Genomic DNA, 24,286 nt, shown 5'->3' with positions numbered 1-24,286 from the left:
CCAAAATTGAAAATATCGTAAAACCCGCAAATGTAATTATCTTGGTTATTATTATAGGTGGAGTATTATAACTAAGACATTATATGGACACTTTTTTACAGAGAATTTGATGACGTAGTCAAAAAAATTTTGGCGGTTTTAGATTTTGAGATATTATTACAATTTTCGTTTTTTTAAATGGAAACAACCACTGATTATTCGCTTAATAAATTCGTTATTTTTTTCTGATTACAAAAATATAGGGTTTGACAGGTCTATTTCTTATTGTTTTAGAATAAAACTAAAAATAAACTTTTCTTTTAGTGTCGTGGAAGAAATTAAATTTACAGTTTCCTGTAAATTACGGTTCTATAACTAAAAATTAAAAAAACATATTTCTGATATTTGAAACAAATATATTTGTTAAACTGTTTAATTTATATATGTTTTACACAAAAGTTGGAATAGATTGCATTATTTCACATTTTTTATTACGATTTAATATTATTTTTAAATGACTTAATAAATTATCGATAGATGGCGCTCATATGTTTTTTTTTTAATTCAAATAAACATAGCAACATTTGTTTGTATTCAAAAATTTTCTGAAATGTCACTTTAAAAATCCTGTTTTTAAGGTCAATTACGAAAATTTTGAAAAGTTTGACATGTTAGAATGTTACATATTAAAAAATTATTTGTTTTTAAATACCAGAAGTTATCTTCGTATTTAATTGTTAACTTTTTAGATTTTACCTACCGCCCCGTAACTTACAGGAAACTGTAAATTTAATTTCCTCGACGACACTAGATGGAAATTTTATAAAAAAAGTTTATTTTTAGCTTTATTCTAAAACAATAAGAAATAGACCTGTCGAACCCTATATTTTTGTAATCAGAAAAAAATAACGAATTTAATAAGCGAATAATCAGTGGTTGTTTCCATTTAAAAAAACGAAAATTCTCATGATATCTCAAAATCTAAAACCGAAAAATTTTTTTTGACTCCGTCATGAAATTCTCTGTAAAAAAGTGTCCATATAATGTCGTAGTTATAATACTCCACCTATAATAATAACCAAGATAATTGCACTTATTGGTTTTACGATATTTTCAATTTTGGCCTCTAGGGGAAAAACAAAAGACGGTAGCGCTATGAGGTTTTCGGCATTAGCAGTTTCTCGAAAAACGAGATCATGACATGTAAGCTACTTTTTTTCTAACTCTTATAGTTTCCGAGTGAGCCTATTCGGACATCGAATTTGAACCACCCTGTACAGGGTGTCCAAATTTCGATGGGTTTGCAGGATATCTCAGTTATTATGAAAGATAGAAAGTTGCGGTTTTCGCGAGCCTGAGCTACTTTTTTGTGAAACTTATAATGCCTCAAACCAAATTTTCATAGACCTCTTCGTTTTTGATATACAGGGAGTATTTAAAAATTTACGATTTTCAGACACCCCCCGTATCTCGGCTATCCGGAAACTTAGTAAAAAAGTAAAAACGGGTTCTAATAGATTTTTTTACGGAGAATCCAATGGTGCACGTAGAATTTTTCTAGTCATCACGGTTTTTGAGTTATAAACACAACTTAGGTTTTTTTAAATGGAACCAGCTATATTTTATTTTTTTATTGAACTGGATTTTTTTCAAGCTTTTCAATGATATATAATACTCTATACTTACCTTTATAATTAACCTCGAAATTGAATAAAATACATTATCTTATAAGTAGGCAATAATAAATAGACTGCCTAGCCTGACGTCACAGAGATGGGCGGAGCTTATATCGACTCCAAACAATTTCGTTGCTAACCACAGTTGCTAATGATAAACCGTAATAAAAATGTCATAAAAAGTCACTTAGTTTATTTTATTTTAACACTAGTTGAAAAATTGCATATGGTGATTTACCGTTAGCAACACACTTAGCTATGAAAATGTTTGGAGTCGATATAAACTCCGCCCATCTCTGTGACGTCAAGGCTTAGGTTGTCTGTTAAGTGATCGCGTTGCTAGGATACCAGAATAAACAAAGTAAATATAGTTAATTACTATCAAACTTAATTTTGAATTTTGTGCTAACAATAAGTCGTGTGTTACTTAATTACCTTTAATTAACTTAACTTAATTATCTTTTTCTTGAAATGGAGCGCTATGAAAAATATGACATGTTAGCATTTTACATTCATGCAAATGAAAATGTTAGTCAAGCTGCTGAATTATACATAAATAGGTAGAATGCAACATTTATCAGCAATAACATTTTATTAGCAGATTGTTTCACTTCAGATATCCAGAAAGAGCGCAACCAAATTCAAAATTTTTTTTTGCGAATAAAGCGTAATTTGATCAATTATGCAAGTTTTTTGATGCCCAGGCCAGAAAAATATAATAAAGAAAATCGGAATAACAATGAAATTACCGTGTTAGAATGTGTGGAAGCCGCGCCTAAAACATCATGTAGGGAAATTGAATGTCAAGTTGTATTAAAAAATCGACAGCCTGTGCGATTCTAAAAAAGTATAAATATAAACCCTACAAAGAACAAATAGTTCACCACTTACACCCGGGAGATGCCGAACGACGTTTGGAATTCTGTAACTGGTATTTGAACCATGCACAAAATAATATTGAATTTAGTTCCTCTATTATATGGTCTGATGAGGCATATTTTACCAGCACAGGAATCTATAATCGTCATAATAACAGGCATTGGCATCAAGAAAACCAACATATTATAATTGAGCGGGAGCGTCAAGGAAAATTTGGTTTTAGCGTGGCATGTTTTATTATTGGGCCACGAATGTTGTTTACAAAATATTTGAAGGAAACCTTTGCGCTAATCGCTATTTGGTCCTCTTGCAAGAGGCTTTGCCAGAGTTTTTGGATGATATTCCTCTTATTCGGCTAAATAATATTTATTTTCAGCAGGACGGAGCTCCCGCTCATAATGCGTAAGTAGTGAGTCGCTACCTAACTGCAGAATTTCCTGGTAGGTGGATAGGCACACGTGGTACAACGCGATGGCCAGCAAGATCACCTGATTTATCTATTTTGGACTTCTTTTTATGGGGATATATCAAGAATCGGATATATAGTACCCAGAATCGAACAAAATTGGAATTGAAGATTGCTTGAACTGATGCTTTTTCACATTTACAGCAACATCCCATAACTATTCTAAATGCAATTAAACGCATTACTAAACTTTGTGAACAATGTGTGCATCAAAATGGTAACAACTTTGAACAATTCTTGTAACTTGAAGCCATATTTGCATAATGTTTAGTTTTTAATAATTTTTCGTTTTTAGCAAACAAAATTTAATAGATACATTTTTTTAATAAGTCAATAATTAATATTATAGTATTTTCAAAATTCTTTGTTTATTCTGGTATCCTAGCAACGCGATCACTTAATTTATCATAGCCTACTTATAAAATAATGTGGTTTTTTTAATTTCGAGGTTAATTATAAAGGTAAGTATAGAGTATTATATATCATTGAAAAGCTTGAAAAAATTCTAGTTCAATAAAAAAATAAAATATAGGTGGTTCCATTTAAAAAAACCTAAGTTGTGTTTATAACTCAAAAACCGTGATGTCTAGAAAAATTTTACGTGCATCATTGGATTCTACGTGAAAAAATCTATTAGAACCCGTTTTACTTTTTTACTAAGTTTCCGGATAGCCGAGATACGGGGGGTGTCTGAAAATCGTAAATTTTGAAATACTCCCTGTATATCAAAAACGAAGAGGTCTATGAAAATTTGGTTCACGGCATTGTAAGTTTCACAAAAAAGTAGCTCAGGTTCGCGAAAACCGCAACTTTCTATCTTTCATAATAACTGAGATACCCTGCAAACCCATCGAAATTTGGACACCCTGTACAGTACAAACATTTTACAGAGTTTTAGGAAAACGGCAGAATCTCAACCCAACCCATTCGGCGGTTGAGATAACGTTTACTGCTTCAGTACATTATTCTGAATCTGAAATTCGAGGCTGGTTGAGACTATTCTGTAATATGCGGTGTACTATGTTCTCATCAAATCTTGAATCAATAATCTTTTATTCGAGACATCCGGTATATCGCTCATCATCCACCCAATCTGGTTAAGTAATCGTTCCGGATTTTGATCGAGATTGAGAAATAGATCTCAGCCATTGCTAATTTTCTGCTTAATAATTATCGTCTCATCCAAAAGACAATTTCTTGTAGGTCGCCATTTATTGTACTCTTTATAATTTTGGTTTTAATTTTCAAATTGAAAATAATTATTTCTTGCACGCCTTGGTATATTGATTTAAAAAGTTGCTTTTATCGAAAATTGTTTCAAACAAAAGTTGTTAGAACTTTGATTCGAAGTCGATTCATTTAATAAACATTTTTTATATCTTCGTTAGGTGACGCTGTACACTACTATACAATTTTTCGTTATACAGGGTGTACAAAAAGTATGGAATAATGATTCTACAGCCTAAACTTCAACTTGTATTAAAAAAAGTTTTAAATAAAAGTTAGTTGAAACTATTTTCCGCATATCTTGGCGTAGAAATGAAATAAAAATCTTGACGGCAGTCTGAGTTACGACATGGTGAGTGTGTTTTTTAAATGAAACACCCTGTATATTTTTTTGTATATTTTGTGTTGCAAAATGCTATAAGGTTTTAATGCTTTAAACTGCATAGTTTTCGAGATATTGAAACTTTTATTTAAAAAGATTTGACGTAGCCACAACCTAAGCCTTGACGTCACAGAGGTGAGCGGAGCTTATACCACAGTTGCTAAGATAAAACGCCATAAAAATGTCATCTAAAATGTCACTTAGTTTATTTTATTTTAACACTAATAGACAACCTAAGTCTTGACGTCATAGAGATGGGCGGAGCTTATACCGACTCCAAACATTTTCGTTGCTAATAGACAACCTAAGCCTTGACGTCACAGAGATGGGCGGAGCTTATACTGACTCCAAACATTTTTGTTGCTAACGGTAAATCACCATATGCAATTTTCAATTAGTGTTAAAATAAAATAAATTAAGTGATGACATTTTTGGGCGATTTATCGTTAGCAACACAGTTAGCAACGAAGATGTTTGGAGTCAGTATAGGCTTCGCCCATCTCTGTGACGTCAAGGCTTAGGTTGTCTATTCCATAATCACGCCATAACTTGGTTGTCGCTACATCAAATCTTTTTAAATAAAAGTTACAATATCTCGAAAACTATGCAGTTTAAAGCATTAAAACCTTATGGCACCTTGCAACACCTTGTCAAAAGGAATCCAAAAACCTTAAAATATACAGGGTGTTCTATTTAAAACCCACACATTTTTATTTTATTTCTACGCCAAGATATGCGGAAAATAGTTTCAAGTAACTTTTATTTAAAACTTTTTTAATATAAGTTGAAGTTTAGGCTGTTGAACCATTATTATATACTTTTTGTACACCCTGTGTGTTTAGGGTACCCCATGTAAGCGGCAAAGTATATAAATGGAACTAAGGAGCCGATATACACAGTTCTTCCTTAGACAATAAAATACATATTTAACAATTTTACATATCATAAAAATATTTTTATACATACAGGTGTTCCATAACGACGTACCGAAATAAATATATGTTATTTTAAATGGAATGATATACTTTTTATTTCGTGTTCTGATTCTACACACAAAAATATGTTGATTTTGATAAGATATGTTGATACCTAGTGCTTTTAGTTTTGGAGTTATTTTAATTAGAAACTTTTTTTAGCAATTAACACTGTGTCCTTTAAATATGAATTTCTTAGCGACTGATCGAGCTAGAAAGTTAAATTTTGTAACAGTTGCTACTTGGATATCTTTAAATAGAGCGCCATTAGGCTGGGTTGTGTTGGGTTGGGTTCTACTAACGAAAAAATGAACAAGATCTGCCATTCTTTGCATGATTTTGATTAATTCCACAATATCTCAAAAACTCCAACTGATAGGTATAGTGACATGTAGTGAAGATTTATACAGAATTAAATTCTTTATCTCATAAGTTAGACAAATATGGGGTGTTCCATTAAAAGTTTCGCCTTTAACGCATGTACATACAGGGTGTCTCAGCGAGACCGGTCATTAGACGTTTCTGGGGTTCTGGCAAAAATAAAAATTTGAGAATTCAGACATAAGTATTATTAATTACGATCTCTTCTACTAAAATATTTTCAGATTTCTTACACTTCCGGTTATACCGGAAGTCGCCACCTACTTTATTTTTTTAAATGGAACACCCTGTATATTTTTACATATTTGGATTTGTCTGTTTTCAAGGTTTATAAATTACTTTACTTTTTGCAATTTGATTCGGCCGTTCTCGTGTTATTCGAATTTTTTTAGAAAAATCTGCTCCAGCAGACATTTGATCAAAAAATCAGAGAACACTCGATTTTTGGGATATCATTTTAGGATTCAGAACATGCTTAAGCAACATGATGGAGTATGTATTGGTGCCGAGAACGGCTGTCTAGAACGTTTGGTCACTTTACTATGGCACGTTAACTTTTCGAAATTTGGAAGTACCATAACTTCATTTTTTTAAATGGCACCCCCCATATTTTATTACTTAGTCGTCTTCGGTGTCTCATTCTACATCTTTTATATCCCATATGTCCCATACCTAACATTAATAGTTTGGGAGATAATTAGGGTTTTTTGAAAAATGCACATATATCATATGGTTATTTAGCCTAGTGTGCCATGAAAAACAAACCTTCTCAATGAGTTCTTGTCAAAGACTCACTTGTTTACGTCACTTGATGAATGTGAGCTAATAATTATCTGTTAGGTCCCTTAATATTAGTACTGAAAAGAGTTAAAATCGATAACAATAACGAAAGTAATATTTACACAAATCAAGAAATTCTTAATTTATTTTTTATGCATGAAAAGCGCGACAAAGTTCATAGTATGATTCCCAAATCTTCTTTGGCAGCTCGAATTGAGGTGTTGGGACTGGGCTCGAAATAAGCCAAGGTATTCACCTCTTCCGTTGCATTATCTACTACATTTTTTGGTCAGTTTAACACGTGATTAATTCGTCCAAAATGCAAAAAATTTGCTTCTATTCTTCTAAATTTACCTTTCATCATCGGAGATAAATGTGGATAATTTTCATTAAACATTCTGCAATTTCTACTAAGAACTTTGTCGCACTTTTCGTGCACAAAAAATAAATTATGGATTTCTTCATTTGTATAAACATTATTTACGTTATTAATATCCATTTTAACTGGTTTTAGACTCACAAGCATCAAACAACGTAAATCAGACATTGACGTTTATCAATAAGTCATTAAACATTTGTTTTCCATGGCACACTAGGTTAATATCGATATGATATGTGAGCATTTTTCAAAAAACCCTAATTATTTCTCAAACTATTAATGTTAGGCATAGGACATATGGAATATAAAAGATGCAAAATGAGACGCCGAAGACGACTAAGTAATAAAATAAGGGGGGTGCCATTTAAAAAAATGAAGTTATGGTGCTTCCAAATTTCGAAAAGTTAACGTGTCATAGTAAAGTGACCAAACGATCTAGACAGCCGTTCTCGGCACCAAAACATACTCCATCATGTTGTTTAAGCATGTTCTGAATCCTAAATTGATATCTCAAAAATTGAGTGTTCTATGATTTTTTGAACAAATGTCCGCTGGAGCAGATTTTTCTAGAAAAATTCGAATAACTCGAGAATTGCTGGTTTAAATTGCAAAAAGTAAAGTTATTTATAAACCTTCAAAACAGACGAATCCAAATATATAAAAATATACAGGGTGTTCCGTTTAAAAAAATAAAGTAGGTGGCGACTTCCGGTATAACCGGAAGTGCTAGAAATCTGAAAATATTTTAGATGAAGAGAACGTAATTGATAATACTTAAGTCTGCATTCTTAAATTTTTTGTTTGGCCAGAACCCTAGAAACGTTTAATGACCGGTCTTGCTGAGACACCTGTATAAGATAGACCAACGTCGCCAATGGCACTCTATTTTAGGATATCCAAGCAGCAATTGTCAGAAATTTTAACTTTCTAGCTCAATCAGTCGTTAAGAAATTCAGATTTAAAGAACCCAGTGTTAATTGCTAAAACATCTTCTAATTAAACTAATTCAAAAACTTAAAGGGGTAAGTATCAATATATCTTATCAAAGTCAACATATTTTGGTGTGTAGAATCAGAACACGCAATAAAAACTATATCATTCCATTTAACATACATATAGTTCATTTCTTTTCTATAATACCTATCAAATTGTTGTAAAGTTGGCAAAATTAACAGGGAGTTTTGTTTTATCATGTTTTGAAATACATATGTCACACTGACGTTTGAGCTTTCGTTATTCAAAAAGAAAAGGTGCATAAAAAATGTTGTGGGGTGTTTATTTGTCATTTATTTACCTAGAAAAGGTGTTTTGTTCTATTTAATTACTTTGTAGCACGTTTTTACAATAAATATGTACAGGTGTCCTGTTAAGCGTACGGAGCGACTGTATCTCAACAACGGTAAGGCCTAGAGGTTTGGGAACAAAATCTTTATAAGCAAAGTGGGCAAGAGAAATAGCTGGAAATTATTTTGAAGTTCGTAATTCGACCGCTAGGGGGCGTAACTGCCATTGAGAAACATAAAATTCCCGCTATCTCAGAAAGCTAGACGATGAGCTATAACTTTGACAACATCATTTAGTAGCGTGGATAATACCGCATCGTTTTTGTTTTGCAATATTTTTCATATCTGTTATAATAAGGGAGGGGGAGGCCAATGCGTTTTCAAATGTTTACATTTTAATATCTCCTGGACTATTCAACCGATTTCAATATTTTTGGTCTTGTTTGAAAGAGCATTTGATGTTCTTTTAAAAGATATTTTCAGTGAGACCGCTTGGTTTAAAACAAATAAGCTAGAGGGCGTTATCTGCAGCGGTTACATATTTTTGTGATTTTTGAAAAAAAGTTAAATGGAACGGTACTATTTACTTCACAGACCGTTAATCACCATAAAATTTGCTAAATATTAGTGAAATCCGCATCTCGATATCTCCATCCATTCTCGAATTATAAAAGAAAATGTTAAAAATTCGTATATCTTAATCGGATCAAGTTACCTTAGGAAACAAATAAGAGATAACAAAAATTTTATTATCTAGAACTTTCCTTCATACTTTATCCAAGCTTAGAACTGCTTCAAAACTACTTTTGAGGCGTGTTGAAAAGCCAACGGATCAATGAAACATCAACAATGATAATAAAACAAAATAAACCAAAACACTTAGAATAATTTAAATTTTTGGCAAAAATAGCTCACTAATGTTCGAAATGTCTTACATAAACCTCGATGCATTTATTTAATCTAGTTTCGACGAAAAAAAAGCGCTGCTAAGTCTCTTCCCTGGACACGTTTTTACTGGTATTTAGTGTTTTGTCATATTTTCCCTGGTTATTGGGTTTTCTTGAAAAGTCAGGTCGTTTAGTCTACCCAATAGATAAAGGGGTGAAAACAATGTGGGTTTTGCTCGAACCAAGAATGCATATTATGCAAGTTTACATCAGCTTGTGGACAGATGCTTCATGCATCCATAGCATTTGTGATAAAAGGTTTGGATTTCCCAAATTATATTTAAATGTCAATGGTAATAGTTCAGTCTGTTATCATAATCGGTATCTGTTAAGGCCTGATGTAAAACAACGTGGTGGAGATATTATTCTCTTGAGAACTCTTGTGGACAATTGTTTTCGGAGTTCCCAGATTATGTGGGATCACATTGCGCACCAATGTGATTTACGAATTCATAGAGATGTCTGAATGGGCTACACGTTGCCAGTTTTCCGTAATCGCTAAGTCAATCTTAAAAACACTTCTAGAGAAAAATGTCTTTCTTTGTCGTAATTGCATTGCACATTTTTGCCATGCAGTTGCATCGTATCCGAAACATTGAAAATAAATCATCATACGCTCTATCATACGTTTCTGCGTTAGTAAATGACATGTTTACAGTTACCATGGTAATGTGATTTGTTTTTCTCGATGAGGTAACTGGATCCGATTGATGGCACTTGAGTTTTTAACATTTTCTTCTATAACTCGAGAACGGGTGGCGATATCGAGATGCGGTTTTCACTAAAATTTAGCAAATTTGAAGGTGACTAAGGGTCTGTGAAGTAAATAGTATCGTTCCATTTAACTTTTCTTCAAAAATCACAAAAATATGTAATCGCTGCAGATAACGTCCTCTAGCTCATTTGTTTTAAAGCAGACGGTCTTACTGAAAATATTTTTAAAAAGAGCATAAAATGCTCTTTCAAACAACACCGAAAACATTCAAATCGGTTGAATGGTCTAGGAGATATTAAAATGTAAACATATGAAAACGCATTGGCCTCCCCCTCCCTTATTATGACAGATATGAGAAATATCGCAAAACAAAAGCGATGCGGTATTATCCAAGCTATTAAATGATGTTGTCAAAGTTATAGCTCATCGTCTAAGTTTCTGAGATAGCGGCAACTTTATGTTTCTCAATGGCAGTTACGCCCCCTAGCGGTCGAATTACGAACTTCAAAATAATTTCCAGCTATTTCTCTTAGTCACTTTGCTTATAAGGATTTTTTTCCCAAACCTCTTGGCCTTACCGTTCTAGAGATACAGCCGCTCCGTACGCTTAACGGGACACCCTGTACTTCGTTAAAATCGTATTTATCTAAAAATGTATTAGTATTTTAACCTCAACTATTTAGTTACTGATAATTTTATTAAAAATCAGGAAAACAACATAAATTTTATAAGGGTTCTAGATAATACCAACAGAAACCCTAAAAAATGTACATTGACAAGTATTATAGAAAAAAAACGAACTATATATTATGTTCATTTCGGTACGTCGGTATGGAACATCCTGTATGTATCCTTACACAACTTTTGTCTAAGGAAGAACTGTGTATCTCATCTCGGCTTTTTAACGCCATTTATGTACTTTGCCGCTTACGTGGGACACCTGTATGTATATTATAAAAATTCGTTCAGAATTACATTGAAAACATCTTATAAAATTTATCAAAAAAATATTTTAATTTTGAACAAAAATAATCAGGACTTTGTAGCGCTAGTATCGATTTCTTTTTAATAAAATATTCATTATTAAGACATATAACGTTAATAAAATTAATAATATTAAATAGTTTTATCGCAAAATTTTATTTTTTAGATATAATAGTGATCCAGGTAAAACCGATGTAAAACTAGCTGTTAGCAATGGCAGTAAAGAAAATGAAAAATCATCCGGGGCATCTCGAAGCGCATCGTTCAGTAATCGCATAAGAAGTCCACCAACTTCTCCGCCACCGCCACCGGATGTAACAAAACGACCAAATCCAGTGAGACGTGAACGTCCCGTCTCAACACCGGTGATTCCCGTTGTAAAACGTCATCAACCCGATTATTTGGTATCGTCCCCAACGAAATCTCCCTCACCGCCACCTCCTCCTCCTCCAACAAAAATTGAAAAATCGTCGAGTTTAATTCTTGAAGAAGAGGAATTACCGAAAATTCCGCCGATTTCAACAAATACTTATCGCGTGACGAAACCGTTTTTTAAAAGGGATGAAAAGTCATCGCTGGATGATAATAAGGCTAATTATGCTTGTGAAACGCCTCCGAAACCCGCGTCTCGCTCGTCTAGTCGAGATAGTCTTGATGATAATAAGGTGAAAAGCGAGGAAAAAGAGGCGGGGAGTAGGGAGAATTTATCTGGAACTTCGGGGAGTTTATCATCGCTTAGTCCGCCGAGTAGTCCTAGTAGAGTTAAAACGGAAAATGAGAAACAAGAGGATGAAGGAAATGAAAAAGGTAAGAATACATTTTATCTTTTATTTATTATTATAAATATCGTTATTGACAAAATTGTCTGCAAACTGACCATTTCCTGTTTGCAATTTGAGGTCAATTTAACATAAATGATTCTCCCCTCTGTATTAAATTAAAATCGTCAATTTATTTATCGTTACATTAAAAATGTTTCTGTTTGTATCCATTGCGTCTTGTTGATCTCGAGATTCTCCAGAAAGTTTCCATCTCTTTTCTTTCTGACGGTTGGATGTATAAAAATTGTTGCCCCTGGCGCTAACACTCAACAAGAAGTCGTCGCGTTTAAAATGTGTAGGTCTGCTGGAATTTATTTATAGATTAGTGAACGCGACGCAGCGATCGCGAACGGACCTAGCTAGGAAACCATTTAATCTCGTCTCGTTTCAGTCATTCAGTTGTCTTGTGTTTGCGCGACGTTCAAAATCACGTTAAATTAAGCCATGAGATTATTTGTATTATTAAATAATCAAAAAATTAACAATCAAAAAGAAAAAATAAGTGAGGTGGGTTGTCTTTGGGAAGTATGTGTCTACGTTTGAAACTATTTTGCATCGATTGTTCAGGTTATTTAATTTTATTTATTTTTTTTTATTTGATTTTATTGTTTAACTTTGACTTTTAAATCGTAAATATTAATTGGTTTCGTTGTCGAGGAAGTCGTCAGACGCATTCGATGGAGTGTATTTATATTTAGACGTCTTCCTATTTTCGGGATTCGTCCGAGAAATGAGGTTCAAAAACGATACAGAAAACACAAGAGACACAATTTTCATTCGAATCATTCAAACGCATAATAAACATAAAAAATTAATAAAAGAATTTTATGAATGGATATCTTTATTCATTTCGAATATACTCAGACGTAGATATCGCTTAATTTATTCGATGAAATGAAAAAAATAAAGTCGACCCACGGTCTCGTTCAAAACGTTATCCGGATGTAATTTTCAAAACTTTTAAATGTTATAAAGATTTGTTTAAAGTTTTTTTTTTTAATTTGGGTACTCATTTAAGAGTGACCTTGTTTAATTAACACGCATGATGTTAGCCTAAGATACCAACTATAAATTAAAAAAATAAAACAATGAAAGAAGTGGTCCAAGTTTCTAATCGATTTCAATAATATCAATGTCATCGTATTTCTTAACGTATAATTGATGAAAGAATTGTCTTTATTCGATAATTTCGATAAATTTTATTTATTTATTCTGAACATGTTAAATTTGCTTGTTTAGATAGAGAATAGAGAATAGGGTTTCTATTCTTTAAGGTTTCTTCCATTGATTCGTTATCCAAGGAGGAACTAAGCATGCTTTACTCAAGATAGTTGCTCAGTTACGTATACAGGGTGTTTCGGGGAACAAATTTAACCACATATACTAGAGTGAAAATGATGACGATTCATGTAAAAAAATTAGTAAAAGTCCTCAAATTTCGAAGATACAGGCCATCAAAGTTATGAAATTTTAACACATTTTTCTAAATATCTTAAACACTATTTATGGTAATGTGCTGAAATTTGATACGGTATAAACTAATATCACGTAAAACCATTGGGTAATTTATAAGTTGGATCGGTCCGCGGGAACAATGCTATACAGGATGTTTCTAAAATTTGTTTGCTCAGAACTTTTTTTATTCGATCGTAACCCTACATTTATTTTTACAGTTTCTAATAGAAAATTTATTTTAGAAACTTTTATTACTCTTAGATAATATTGATAAAAATCACCGTTTTCGTGTTAAATGCAAAAATGTTAGGTTCAGATTTCAATAACACTAAAAAAAAAAATCTAAGTCGGCCATGACAAGTGCAAATCGAACTGAGCCGTCATAAATATTATGTATGTAACATTTCCAAGTGTAGATTAGGTAAATCCCTTTTTTGTAATTCGCGACGGTAATGAAAGCTCTAACGGTACTCAAACGGGTGCTGTAATGAGACTCCTTACAGCATCCGATGCTGTAATGAGATTTTAGTAACATTTTATGGAACCAGTTCAAGTTGGTGACATTGAATTTTTCTAGTTGTCAATGGGACAATTTTTGTCTATGGATGTTTAAACACGTTCTTAGCATCGAATACCAGGTCCATAATGATGAGGACATTGAACACTGAGCAATTTCTCTTATTTTGAGAGGTGTACATGAAACATTTTTTTCAGGTGAATACATTTTGTGTTTTGACAGCTTCTAATTGTCAATTCAAATTTCTATATTCAAGTGTTACGGTGTTACCAACTGCTACATACCTATTTCCCTACATTGTCAAAATTTATTTTATTTTTGAGAAAAAAAAGGATAAAAACGCGAATTACAAAAAGTAGCTTAAAAAACACGTTTCATAAGACTTAAAGCACTCATTCATTAAAGAATTTTTGAACTTTGATGGCCCATATCTTGGCCATTTGAAGACTTTTATAATAATTTTTTTTCACGAATCGTCATCATTTTTGCTCTAATATATGAGGTTAATTTTATGCACCGAGTCACCGGAACACCCTGTATGTGCCATACACTATACTATATCTTCAAATGGTCAAGATATAGGCCATCAAAGTTCAGAAGTTTTAACACATTTTTCTAAATATTTTCAATACCATTTATGGTAGAGCGTTGAAATTTGGTACAGGTAAACAAATATCAAGCAAAATCAATGAACCAATTTTGACTTTGATCGGGCGGCGGCAACCATGCTATACAGGCTGTCCCTAAAATTTGTTTGCTCAGAACTTTTTTGTTCGCTCGTAACCCTACATTTATTTTTGTACTTTTTAATAGAAAATTTATTTTAGAAACTATTATCACTCTTTGAAAATTTTGATAACATTGGCCGTTTTCGAGTTATACGCGAAAATATTAAGCTTCGATTTCAATGGTAACACTAAAAAACAAAAATCTTTGAAAAAGTCAAGGTTGGCCATGGCAATTAAAAAAACAAATTGAGCTGTCAACTTGCTTATGTCGTTTAAACACAAATGATAGTTTTTTGTTAGTTAAGTTTTTACACGGCCAACTCCATTGTGAAAGCGAGATCCAATATATACCGGTCTCTCTCACTCATCATGTAACACTTATGTAGATGGCAGTGAGAAGCAAAAATGCAATTGGCGCCAAATTCAAATCTTTTATTTAATTTAAAATTTGAATACAGAAATATTTTTGATCTAATGTGCTTTTTGTGGATCTATTTAGCTTGCGTAAGCCAAAATAATTACAGCTTAATAGACCAATAAAAAGCACCTCAAATCAAAAAGTTATAATTTTATAATTTCAATGCAAAATAAAGAGAAATCCATTGGCGATTTAAAATTTTATATTTAAATTACAATATAATTACACTAAAAACCCCTGTCCTCGTCTTCTCCGGGATGACCCTCACAGGTTGGGTTGGGCGTTTTTGTCTGTGGTTTTCAATTGATAAAGTACATATAACAAAAAAGCATTATAACAAATAAATGTCGGTTATCAAACACCAACTGCTTCTTACCCTAAGTGACACGGTGTTATCAAAAATTTGAATACTTAATTTGAATACTATTGAAATTAAAAATTGATATAATTAAAATACTAACCTATCCTTATTCTTGGGAAAACAAAATAATTTTCCAACTTCATCTTCGCTACATCCACACACAATGCAAAACATTTTTACAATAATTATTCTCGAAAATTATTCGTACAAAATACAACGCAAAAATAGATAATAAGCACAAATAAGACAATAAACGCAAAAGGATTGTGTGACATGTGACATACATAAAATGTCAAAACAGCTTAAACAAAGTCAACAGCTTTCTGTAATATTACTAACGACATGTACGCCATCTACTAAGAATTTCTATCAAGATGACAAAGAGAAAATATCGGTATTATGATGTGATAATAAGAGATAGAGAATGGCCTATCATTTTCCCGGTGAGCTAACTCTCTGCCTTACTCTGTGAGTTTTTATTAATTTTAAGTGTTCAAAATGGAGAGTTACACATTTAGTGAACAAACTGACATGATTTTGACATTAGGGGAATGTCGTAGCAGCCACTAACCGTTATCGGGAGAAATTTCCGAATCGCAGAGCGCCCAATCGAAAAACATTTTTAAGGACTGAAACCCGTTTAAGGGAAAATGGGACGTTTAAGCCGAAATTTAGTAAGTAACAGTAACGTAAGATCAGTCCGAACACCCGAACTAGAAGAAGATATTCTAGACTACGTAGAAGAAAATACTACAGCTAGTACTTTGGATATGGCGAGGCACTTTTTAACTTCAAAAACAACTGTCTGGAGTGTTCTTCACTAGCAACAACTTTATCCATTTCGATGTTGCAAAGTTCAGGAACTTCGACTGGCTGATTACCCACTGCGACTGCAATATTGCCAAATAAGGCAGCACAAAATCCAAATTGATGATCAATTTTAAGAAAAAGTGCTTTTTACAGATGAATCCACTTTTTCTAAAGATAGAATCTTCAATTTGAGAAATTTACATAGTTGGGCGGACGAAAATCCAAGATTTAAGAAAACTTGGAAATCACAATGGAGATTTTCTCTTAACGTTTGGGCTGGCATTATGGGCGATGTAATTATTGGACCCGTTTTCTTGCCATCAAGGCTGGCAATGATGGACATACATACAGGCGACATTTAGAAGAATTAGATGATTTTTCAAGCAATGTGGTATATGCATAATGGTGCTCCTGTGCATAGCACACAAGCTGTCCAAGAATTTCTGAGGGAACGTTTTCCGGGACGGTGGATTGGACTAGGAGTAGGTGCACCGATAAGTTGGCCCCCCGATCGCCGGATCTTACACCTGTAGATTTTTATTTATGGGGACGCGTTAAATCGCTAATTTACTGCGTTTAAATCAGTTGATCGAAAACGAGTTGATCAACTGAGGTTGCGAATTGTTGATTCATTTGATCAACTTCAAACTGAGATCGATGTTCTCCACAGAGTGCGCTTTAATTTAAGACGGCGATATCAGGCGTGCATCTGCTTTAGTATTTTTTTGTTCTTTTTTGTTTATTACTATTTGTTTATAATTTTATTGTTATTGTTAATATTTTTGTTAGAATTTTTGTTATGTTCTTGTTTGTTGTAACCGGAAATTAAATTTATTGTTTTGGAAATTACATTCTTTTATTCAACTAAAATAAATTAACACTGGATTTAACTAAGTCTGCACTTAGAAATGTATGCAAATAATGGTTGTTATGAATTGTCATCGCCAACTCAGATCTTGCGGAATATGTTTTTTTTTTTTTTTGTTTGTTACGATTGAAATCAAAGCTTAACATTTTCGCGTATAACTCGAAAACGGTCAATGTTATCAAAATTTTCAAAGAGTGATAATAGTTTCTAAAATAAATTTTCTATTAAAAACTACAAAAATAAATGTAAGGTTACGAGCGAACAAAAAAGTTTTGAGCAAACAAATTTTAGGGACATCCTGTATAGCATGGTTGCCGCCGCCCGATCAAAATTGGTTCAATGATTTTGTTTGATATTTTTTTACCCTGTACCAAATTTCAACGCTCTACCATAAATGGTATTGAAAATATTTAGAAAAATGTGTTAAAATTTCTGAACTTTGATGGCCCATATCTTAGCCATTTGAAGACTTTTATAATAATTTTTTTTCACGAATCGTCATCATTTTTGCTCTAGTATATGAGGTTAGACAAAAAAGTTTTAGAATAGTTTTATCTATCTAACTGAAATTTTTTCAATATATTTATCATCTTCATACAAAAAATCTAGGCATAAATTGAACGGGGGTTGTTACGTTTAGTAGTTTAGAAGAGTAGGTTGAAAGTACAAATAGGGTCAAAACGTCCCCTATTATGAGTTAAACATACTCCTCAAATTTCATTTTCCTAGTGTTTATGGTTTTTGAGAAAAAAAAAAATTAAACCAAAAATTTCCGCCATTTTTGGAGGATTGTAGGCCATAGGCGGCGGGAAAGTCCAAATCTTTTTGGTTCTTGATTTGGGAGAATCTATTCGTATATTCCTGGTGATGCTTTGGCATTCCAGTCTTTTCCCCCACTCAGAGTTGATGTTGTAGTTGTTTCTAGCCTATTCCTCAGCAAAATTTAATGGAGGGTATCGGTATCTGAGGCGATTTATATCAAAATAAGGTAGCTCCTCATGGACTTCTAGTATGCAAAAGTTGATGCAGGCATTAAAATGAAAATTGGAGAAGCGAATGTTGTTAGCTTAGTAACCGACAATGTCAGTGCACTGGTTAAAGCAAGAAATATACTTCATGAAAAGTACAAAACATATTTCTGTTTATGGATGCATTGCTCGTACACTAAATTTGTTAATTGGAGACTTTTAAAAAAGAAAACAAAATGCAAACTGAAAGAAATGACGCTAAAGCAATTATTCATAGTTTAAAAAGTCTTCTTGATACACAATATGCATTAAAAACGTTAGCAATATATGAAACAGTTGAAGATATACTCAGTAAACGAGTTGCAAAGTTGATATTGGATGAGGATATTTTTAGGGTAAAAGTTTCAAACTTTTATCACCTAATAAACCCTATTGTTAAATATATAACCCAACTGGAGAGAGATAAACCAAGGTTAAGCCAAGTATCTGAATGCTTTTATGAGTTGGAAAGTCATTTTGAAACAGCCCTTTCCTCAAGCCCTTTGTTTAACCAATAGGAAAGGGAAATAAAAACTTTTTAGTTAAGCAAAAGCAAATGACAATAAATCCAATTAATCTTGCTGCAAATATTTCTAGATCAAAATTTTAATGGATTTCATCTTAATAGAAGAGAACAAATACAAGGAACAGAGCTTATAGACAATATGGCTGCTGTAACAAGCTCAGATGAGTGTACAGAGGTAATGGCAGAATTGGCCCTTTATCGATCTAAAGAAGGGTTATTTGGAAAACCATATGTTTTAAAACATGCCAGGTTACAGCCGTCAGACTGAATTTGCTGAATTTTCAATTCTTTTAGGAGAGCCTTCTTACTTTGTAAATTTGGCGAGGCGAAATTGCTTAGCGTTGAAAACCAGTAAAGAGGAGAGAATTTAAGACATCTTGATATTGATCTCATAGTCGAGTTATTATTATTATTATTATTGCTGCCGGGCTGAGGAGAGCGGCCCCTCTCGTTACCGCGACCTATAAGATCTATTGTAACTTTAACCCTCCAAAGGTTTAGGACAAATGTAGGTCCTTAATGAACCTAAGTATTGTCCTGAAGTCTTGAACCTTTATGTCGGTAGGTAACAGGGGAGTTTTACCGAAGACGTTGTGCCTTAGACGGCCTCTGGCGACGCAATTGCACAGTATATGTTCAGCAGTTTCTGACTCGTCGAAGTTTGATCCTCAGCTTGTCCAATGTGGAAGAGGTGGTATTTTAGGGGCACATGGCCGGTCAGGTAGCCTGAGAGCGTTCTTTATCTGAGGCATAAAACCTCTTTGGTTTTGTTTTGCGACGGCGTTATCATACTCTTCGCTTGTCTGTGACCTGGAAGTTCTTTCCAGCGTAAGGCTATCTTTGAAGCCTCCCAGTTGTTGATTATTTGTTTTAGGTGGCTTTTTTGTAGTCCACATCCAGGTTGGGGTCCAATGAAGGGCGTGTTTGCTGCCTCTTTGGCCTTCTCATTGCCCTCAATGTTGCTGTGACCTGGAACCCACCATAGGGTAACATCATTGCCCCTAGCGAGTTCTCTCAGTTTGTTGGTACACTCTCTGATCAGTGTGGAGCCACACGTGTAGGCCTGAATTGCCTTTAAGGCGGCCCGACTGTCTGTGAAAATGTTTATGGTTGCACCTTTTTGTCCCTTCTGTAGGTTCAAAGCGGTGCAGAAGTTTATAGCAAGAACTTCTGTTTGGAAAATTGTTAAGTCCGAGCTGAGGGGCAATTTGATGTGGCTATTTGGTCCACTGATGCCCATGCCTACTCCAGATCTTACTGTCTTTGAAGCATCGGTGTACCAGGCTAGGGCTCCTCTTTTTAGTTGAGGCCCAATCATCCCTGCTACTAAATATGACCTTATACGGTTGGTTGAAATTGTATTCAGTCGGTATGAGGTCCGTTTTAATTTCAATCAGGTGATTTAGACATGGGTCCTTGAGGATCTCGAGGTGTCCTCTGAAGTTACCCTGCTGCATCAACTTGAGTGAAGAAACTGTTTTTAGTGATAAGGCACTTAAGGCTGCCTCCTTTTGTATATAGGAGTGGAGCGGTGTGAGACCGAGTAGGGCTTCCAAAGCAGCCGTCGGACAGGATTTCATTGCACCCGTTATGTTAAGACATGCTAACCGCTGGATTTGTGCCAGCTGTTGTTGAGCTGTCTTATGTTTTGTTTTTGGCCACCAAACCAATGAGGCGTAGGCGACCATGGGTTATGTAGGTCCAATGAGCCATTCGTGGTTTGAGACCCCAGTTCCTTCCTAGGAGCCTGCGGCAGATCTGGTTTGCCATGATGGCCTTTTTCTTCACCTTATCTAAGTGTGAGTTCCAGTTTAGTTTACTGTCAAGTATTACCCCTAGGTATTTAGTTTCTGTTTTGAGGTTAATAGTTCTGCTTTCAATGGAGGGTGCTTTTATTTGTAGCTTCCTTCTCCGAGTGAAAGGGACTATTTCGATTTTATTGGGATTGATGCTGAGCCCATTGCTTCTGCACCAAGTACTGGTGAGTTGTAGGGCTTTCTGCATTAGCTAAGTTATGATTGAATCATATTTATCTCGGATTGTGATTACCAGGTCATCAGCATACTCATAGTATCGAGTTAATATCGAGCTTATATCATTGTATCATACACAGCTGCCAAGTCCACAAAGGCTACGGATGTTTTTAGGCATCTATAAAAGTCTGATTCTGTTAACTACGATTTCTTACTAATTATTATCTTGGTACAGACATCACAGTGGTCTAAATTCGAAAAAACCCGAACAAAAATATTTTAACGCAGTTTGGGTTGAGATAATTTTTTGAAACTTGGTATATGGCTATAGGACTATATGCTAAAGACTTTGTGAACTTTTGGATCAAATATGGCAACCGGAAGTACTAATTTACTTGAGGTCACATTCTACTTTTTTCATATAATTTAGGTCCTTAGAATTGGACAAATACAAAATTTTATACAACGCTATTAAATCATGAAGGATAGCTAAATACAAAATTGTTTAAACTAAATTGGTTATATAGTTTACTTCGATGTAAGGTTTCTATAAATAAATCTTTAACTACAGAGTGTCTCACGTAATTGGTTCGTTAGAACTTTTTCAGGTTCCACTATTCGTACAATTTTGAAATTTTGGTAGCATGGGTTGTTCGTTCGGAACTTTCAATCTAAAATACTTTCAAGATGGCTGCCACTTCCGGTCTACCGGAAGTAGACCATAACTTCGTTATTTTAAATAGAATGCTATAGTTTTTATTACACCATTTAATTGTACGTAAAAAAATAGGTTGACTTTGATAAAAGTTATTGGTACCTAGCGTTTTTCGTTTTCGAGTTATTTTGGTTCTAAACTTCTTTTGGTAAATTTCACCGTTTCAAAGTTCTTTAAAACTCCATATCTCAGCCAACGTTCATTCAAAAAAGGTCTAAATTGGTACGATTATTCTTCAGATGCTGTCAAATAGGTTGTCATTTGTTATATCGGAGTATCTTATACAGGATTTTATGAACGCTGGTTGGCATATAGTACTAACCATAAAATGGACGTACTTTTCGGCAGTTTTGAAACAATATTTATCAAATTCATTGCAATTAATATTGTACCCACTGTTTATTGCAGCCAAAACAACGCCAAATCGCTGTATTAGTTCCTCGTCAATTCCTTAAATAAAGTAGAAAGTGATTAGTACATGCGTGCTTACCATAAAATTGTCATACCAATAATCTCTGATGATAATTTAGTAAAAGTACGTATGAACCAGACACCTTCCAAGTTCTAATTTCTAATCTGTATGAAATGTGAAGCAAACACACAGAAAACCGAATGTATGCAAGGAGAACAGACAAACCAAACTTAAAACCTTCTAGCTCTACCGTTCATCTGTGAAATTTTTGCTCTGCATAAATAACGTTCCATTCCAGATGATTCCATCAAATTTCCATCAAAGAATTACAGACCTACAACATGTATTAATAATTCAAATAAAGTTTTAAGAAAACGAAGACTTTATACCTTGCCATCCACCATCGTGAAATAAAGAGAAAAGTTAACACTTACACATTTTGAGGTATATGGCTGAAGGGAACTTATTTGGTTTGAAATATATATTTTTCTTCGGTGCTTATAAGAGCGGCATTTTCATGCACCCATTGTAATCTAATCGGTCTACAAAACCGTATAGATGATGGTGTGGGGTTCTTCCACAATACAATATTATTATCATTGTCTTCCAATCGTAATGAGACTAGGAAGACATAAATAGCGAATCATCTTTTCCCTCTGCATTTGTGATGAACTTTTGTTTATAAGTCGAATGACATCCGCTACCATCAAACCCCCACTTACAATGTAATATAGAATTTACATTTACATTTGGATAATTACCCAAACATTTAAAAATTTTTTTTTAAATAACATTTAATAAAACTGGTTCCAAGTGTTTCTGAAGAAGGTTGCGCCATGGCATCCGAAAACCAAACCTTTTCTTAAAAGACGCACGGCAAAACCCGAAAGTTTCTAGTGTTAGTTCTAGTTTTAGTTCTAATATTAGTTCAATTAACCCCGGCCGTGAAAGCCTTCATACTTATAAAAAAAGTTGATATTTCAAGTGTTTCAGTTTTTTGCCGCACTGTATCTAACAACCACTTCCGGTTGTTAGATATGCCTGAAACTTTAAGTCTGATATTCTATTATTGTTATGCGAGTTTACACCAAATATACGAGATTTATCTTTTAAGAAAAAGAATATAAGCATTTTATATGAAAACGGTCCAATAACACACTCAGTCACTGATCATCTTTGATCGCTAATATCTTGGTAAGGAGCAAGTTAAAGCAAGATGTGGTTATCATGTTATATAGAGCACATCTCAAAGAATAAGAATATTCTAGCGACAAAAGTTCTTCTTGCGTCTTCTGCAAGATATATATGTTAAAACATTTGGATGTAACTTCAAGTAGGTGTTAATTAGCTTTAAAAGAAGTGCTTATTACGTATTTCTGCAAAAATATTTTAAAAATTAGAAAAGTGCCAAATGAAGACCTTTCTATACTGTTCAAGATAGCAACAACGCATTGTCTTGAAAAAGTGGAACACAATATCTTTTCTTCATCTAAAGTTGTAGCATTTTATGATATTTAAAGGCCTCTACAGACGGACGTTTATGTCCGCGTTGATGTATGCACATTCAAAAACGTACATACAAAAACGTTAATGTGTATGCAGAAGAACGTCACCTGTTTGAGTGCACACTCAAAAAGAACGACGCACAAAACTTCTGTCGGCTGTCGGGATTCGCTCTCATGTCTCAACGTGTGGATGTAAATTGTGCGACGTTCATCAGTAGCGTCCAGTGCCCAGGTAAGTTCCATGTTTATGAAATTTGATTCGCAAATTTATTGTTTTGTAGAATGTCTGATTGTAAAACACTCTCTCGTGACTTCCTGCGTGAATTCATCGAAATGTACAGGGAACTGCCCTGTCTGTGGCATATAAAAACCAAAGCATATTTGGATAAAAATAAAAAAAGCGACGCCTACAAAATGCTGATCAAGAAGCTGCAGGTTGTTCAGCCAAACGCGACCAAAGCTTCAGTTATTACTAAAATAAATAGTCTTAGAGGAGGTTTTCGTAGGGAAAATAAGAAGGTTCTAGACTCCAAAAGAAGTGGTGCGGGTACCGATGAAGTTTATGTACCTTCACTGTGGTACTATGACCTACTGCTGTTTCTTCGAGACCAGGACAAACCTAGAAAGTCGGCTTCGAACATCCCTAGTGATGACGACGACAACAATGTGGTAGCAGACGAAAGTAATGAACGGGAACAGGAAGGTGATAGTGTTGCTGAGACTGAGAGAGAGGTTGCTGAGACTGTAGCTGTCACTATATCATTCTTTCTTGCCACGATACAGCTCCTTCTTCATTAAAATACTGCATAAATAATTGTCGCACTTGCTCTGCTTCACTGCCAAAGTTCCCACCATGGCTACGTTGCAGGTGAGCAAGGTGACTTGGATTAGCTCTCAGACCTGATTGCAAACTTCCTTTTTCGAAATCAGAATCAGGTGGTGTGTATATGTTAGGGCAGCTTCGTTTTAAAAAATTATGAAGTACACAGCAAGCCAGTACCACTTTGTCTATTGATTCTAAGCGTAACCGGATAGGAGTGTAAAAGATTTGAAATCGTGCTGCTAATATACCAAATGTATTTTCAATTTTACCTCATGCCCGTGCCAATCGGTATTTA

At 34.0% G+C, this 24,286-nt stretch overlaps 1 protein-coding gene across 8 annotated transcripts in view; it reads left to right on the top strand.

Moving 5' to 3' along the window:
- Nucleotides 1-24,286, top strand: part of LOC111420659 (protein phosphatase 1 regulatory subunit spinophilin) — a 98,111-nt gene that overhangs the window by 25,986 nt on the left and 47,839 nt on the right. For all 8 annotated transcript variants that reach the window (XM_071201417.1, XM_071201419.1, XM_071201418.1 and 5 more), the window contains exon 4: nucleotides 11,219-11,859. In XM_071201417.1, the coding sequence (XP_071057518.1) occupies nucleotides 11,219-11,859 (641 nt within the window). The remainder of the gene's footprint in view (nucleotides 1-11,218; nucleotides 11,860-24,286) is intronic.

The sequence above is a fragment of the Onthophagus taurus genome, chromosome 1 (genome assembly GCF_036711975.1).
Source record: "Onthophagus taurus isolate NC chromosome 1, IU_Otau_3.0, whole genome shotgun sequence".
NCBI lineage: Eukaryota > Metazoa > Arthropoda > Insecta > Coleoptera > Scarabaeidae > Onthophagus > Onthophagus taurus.
This window is presented reverse-complemented; position numbering and strand designations above follow the sequence as displayed.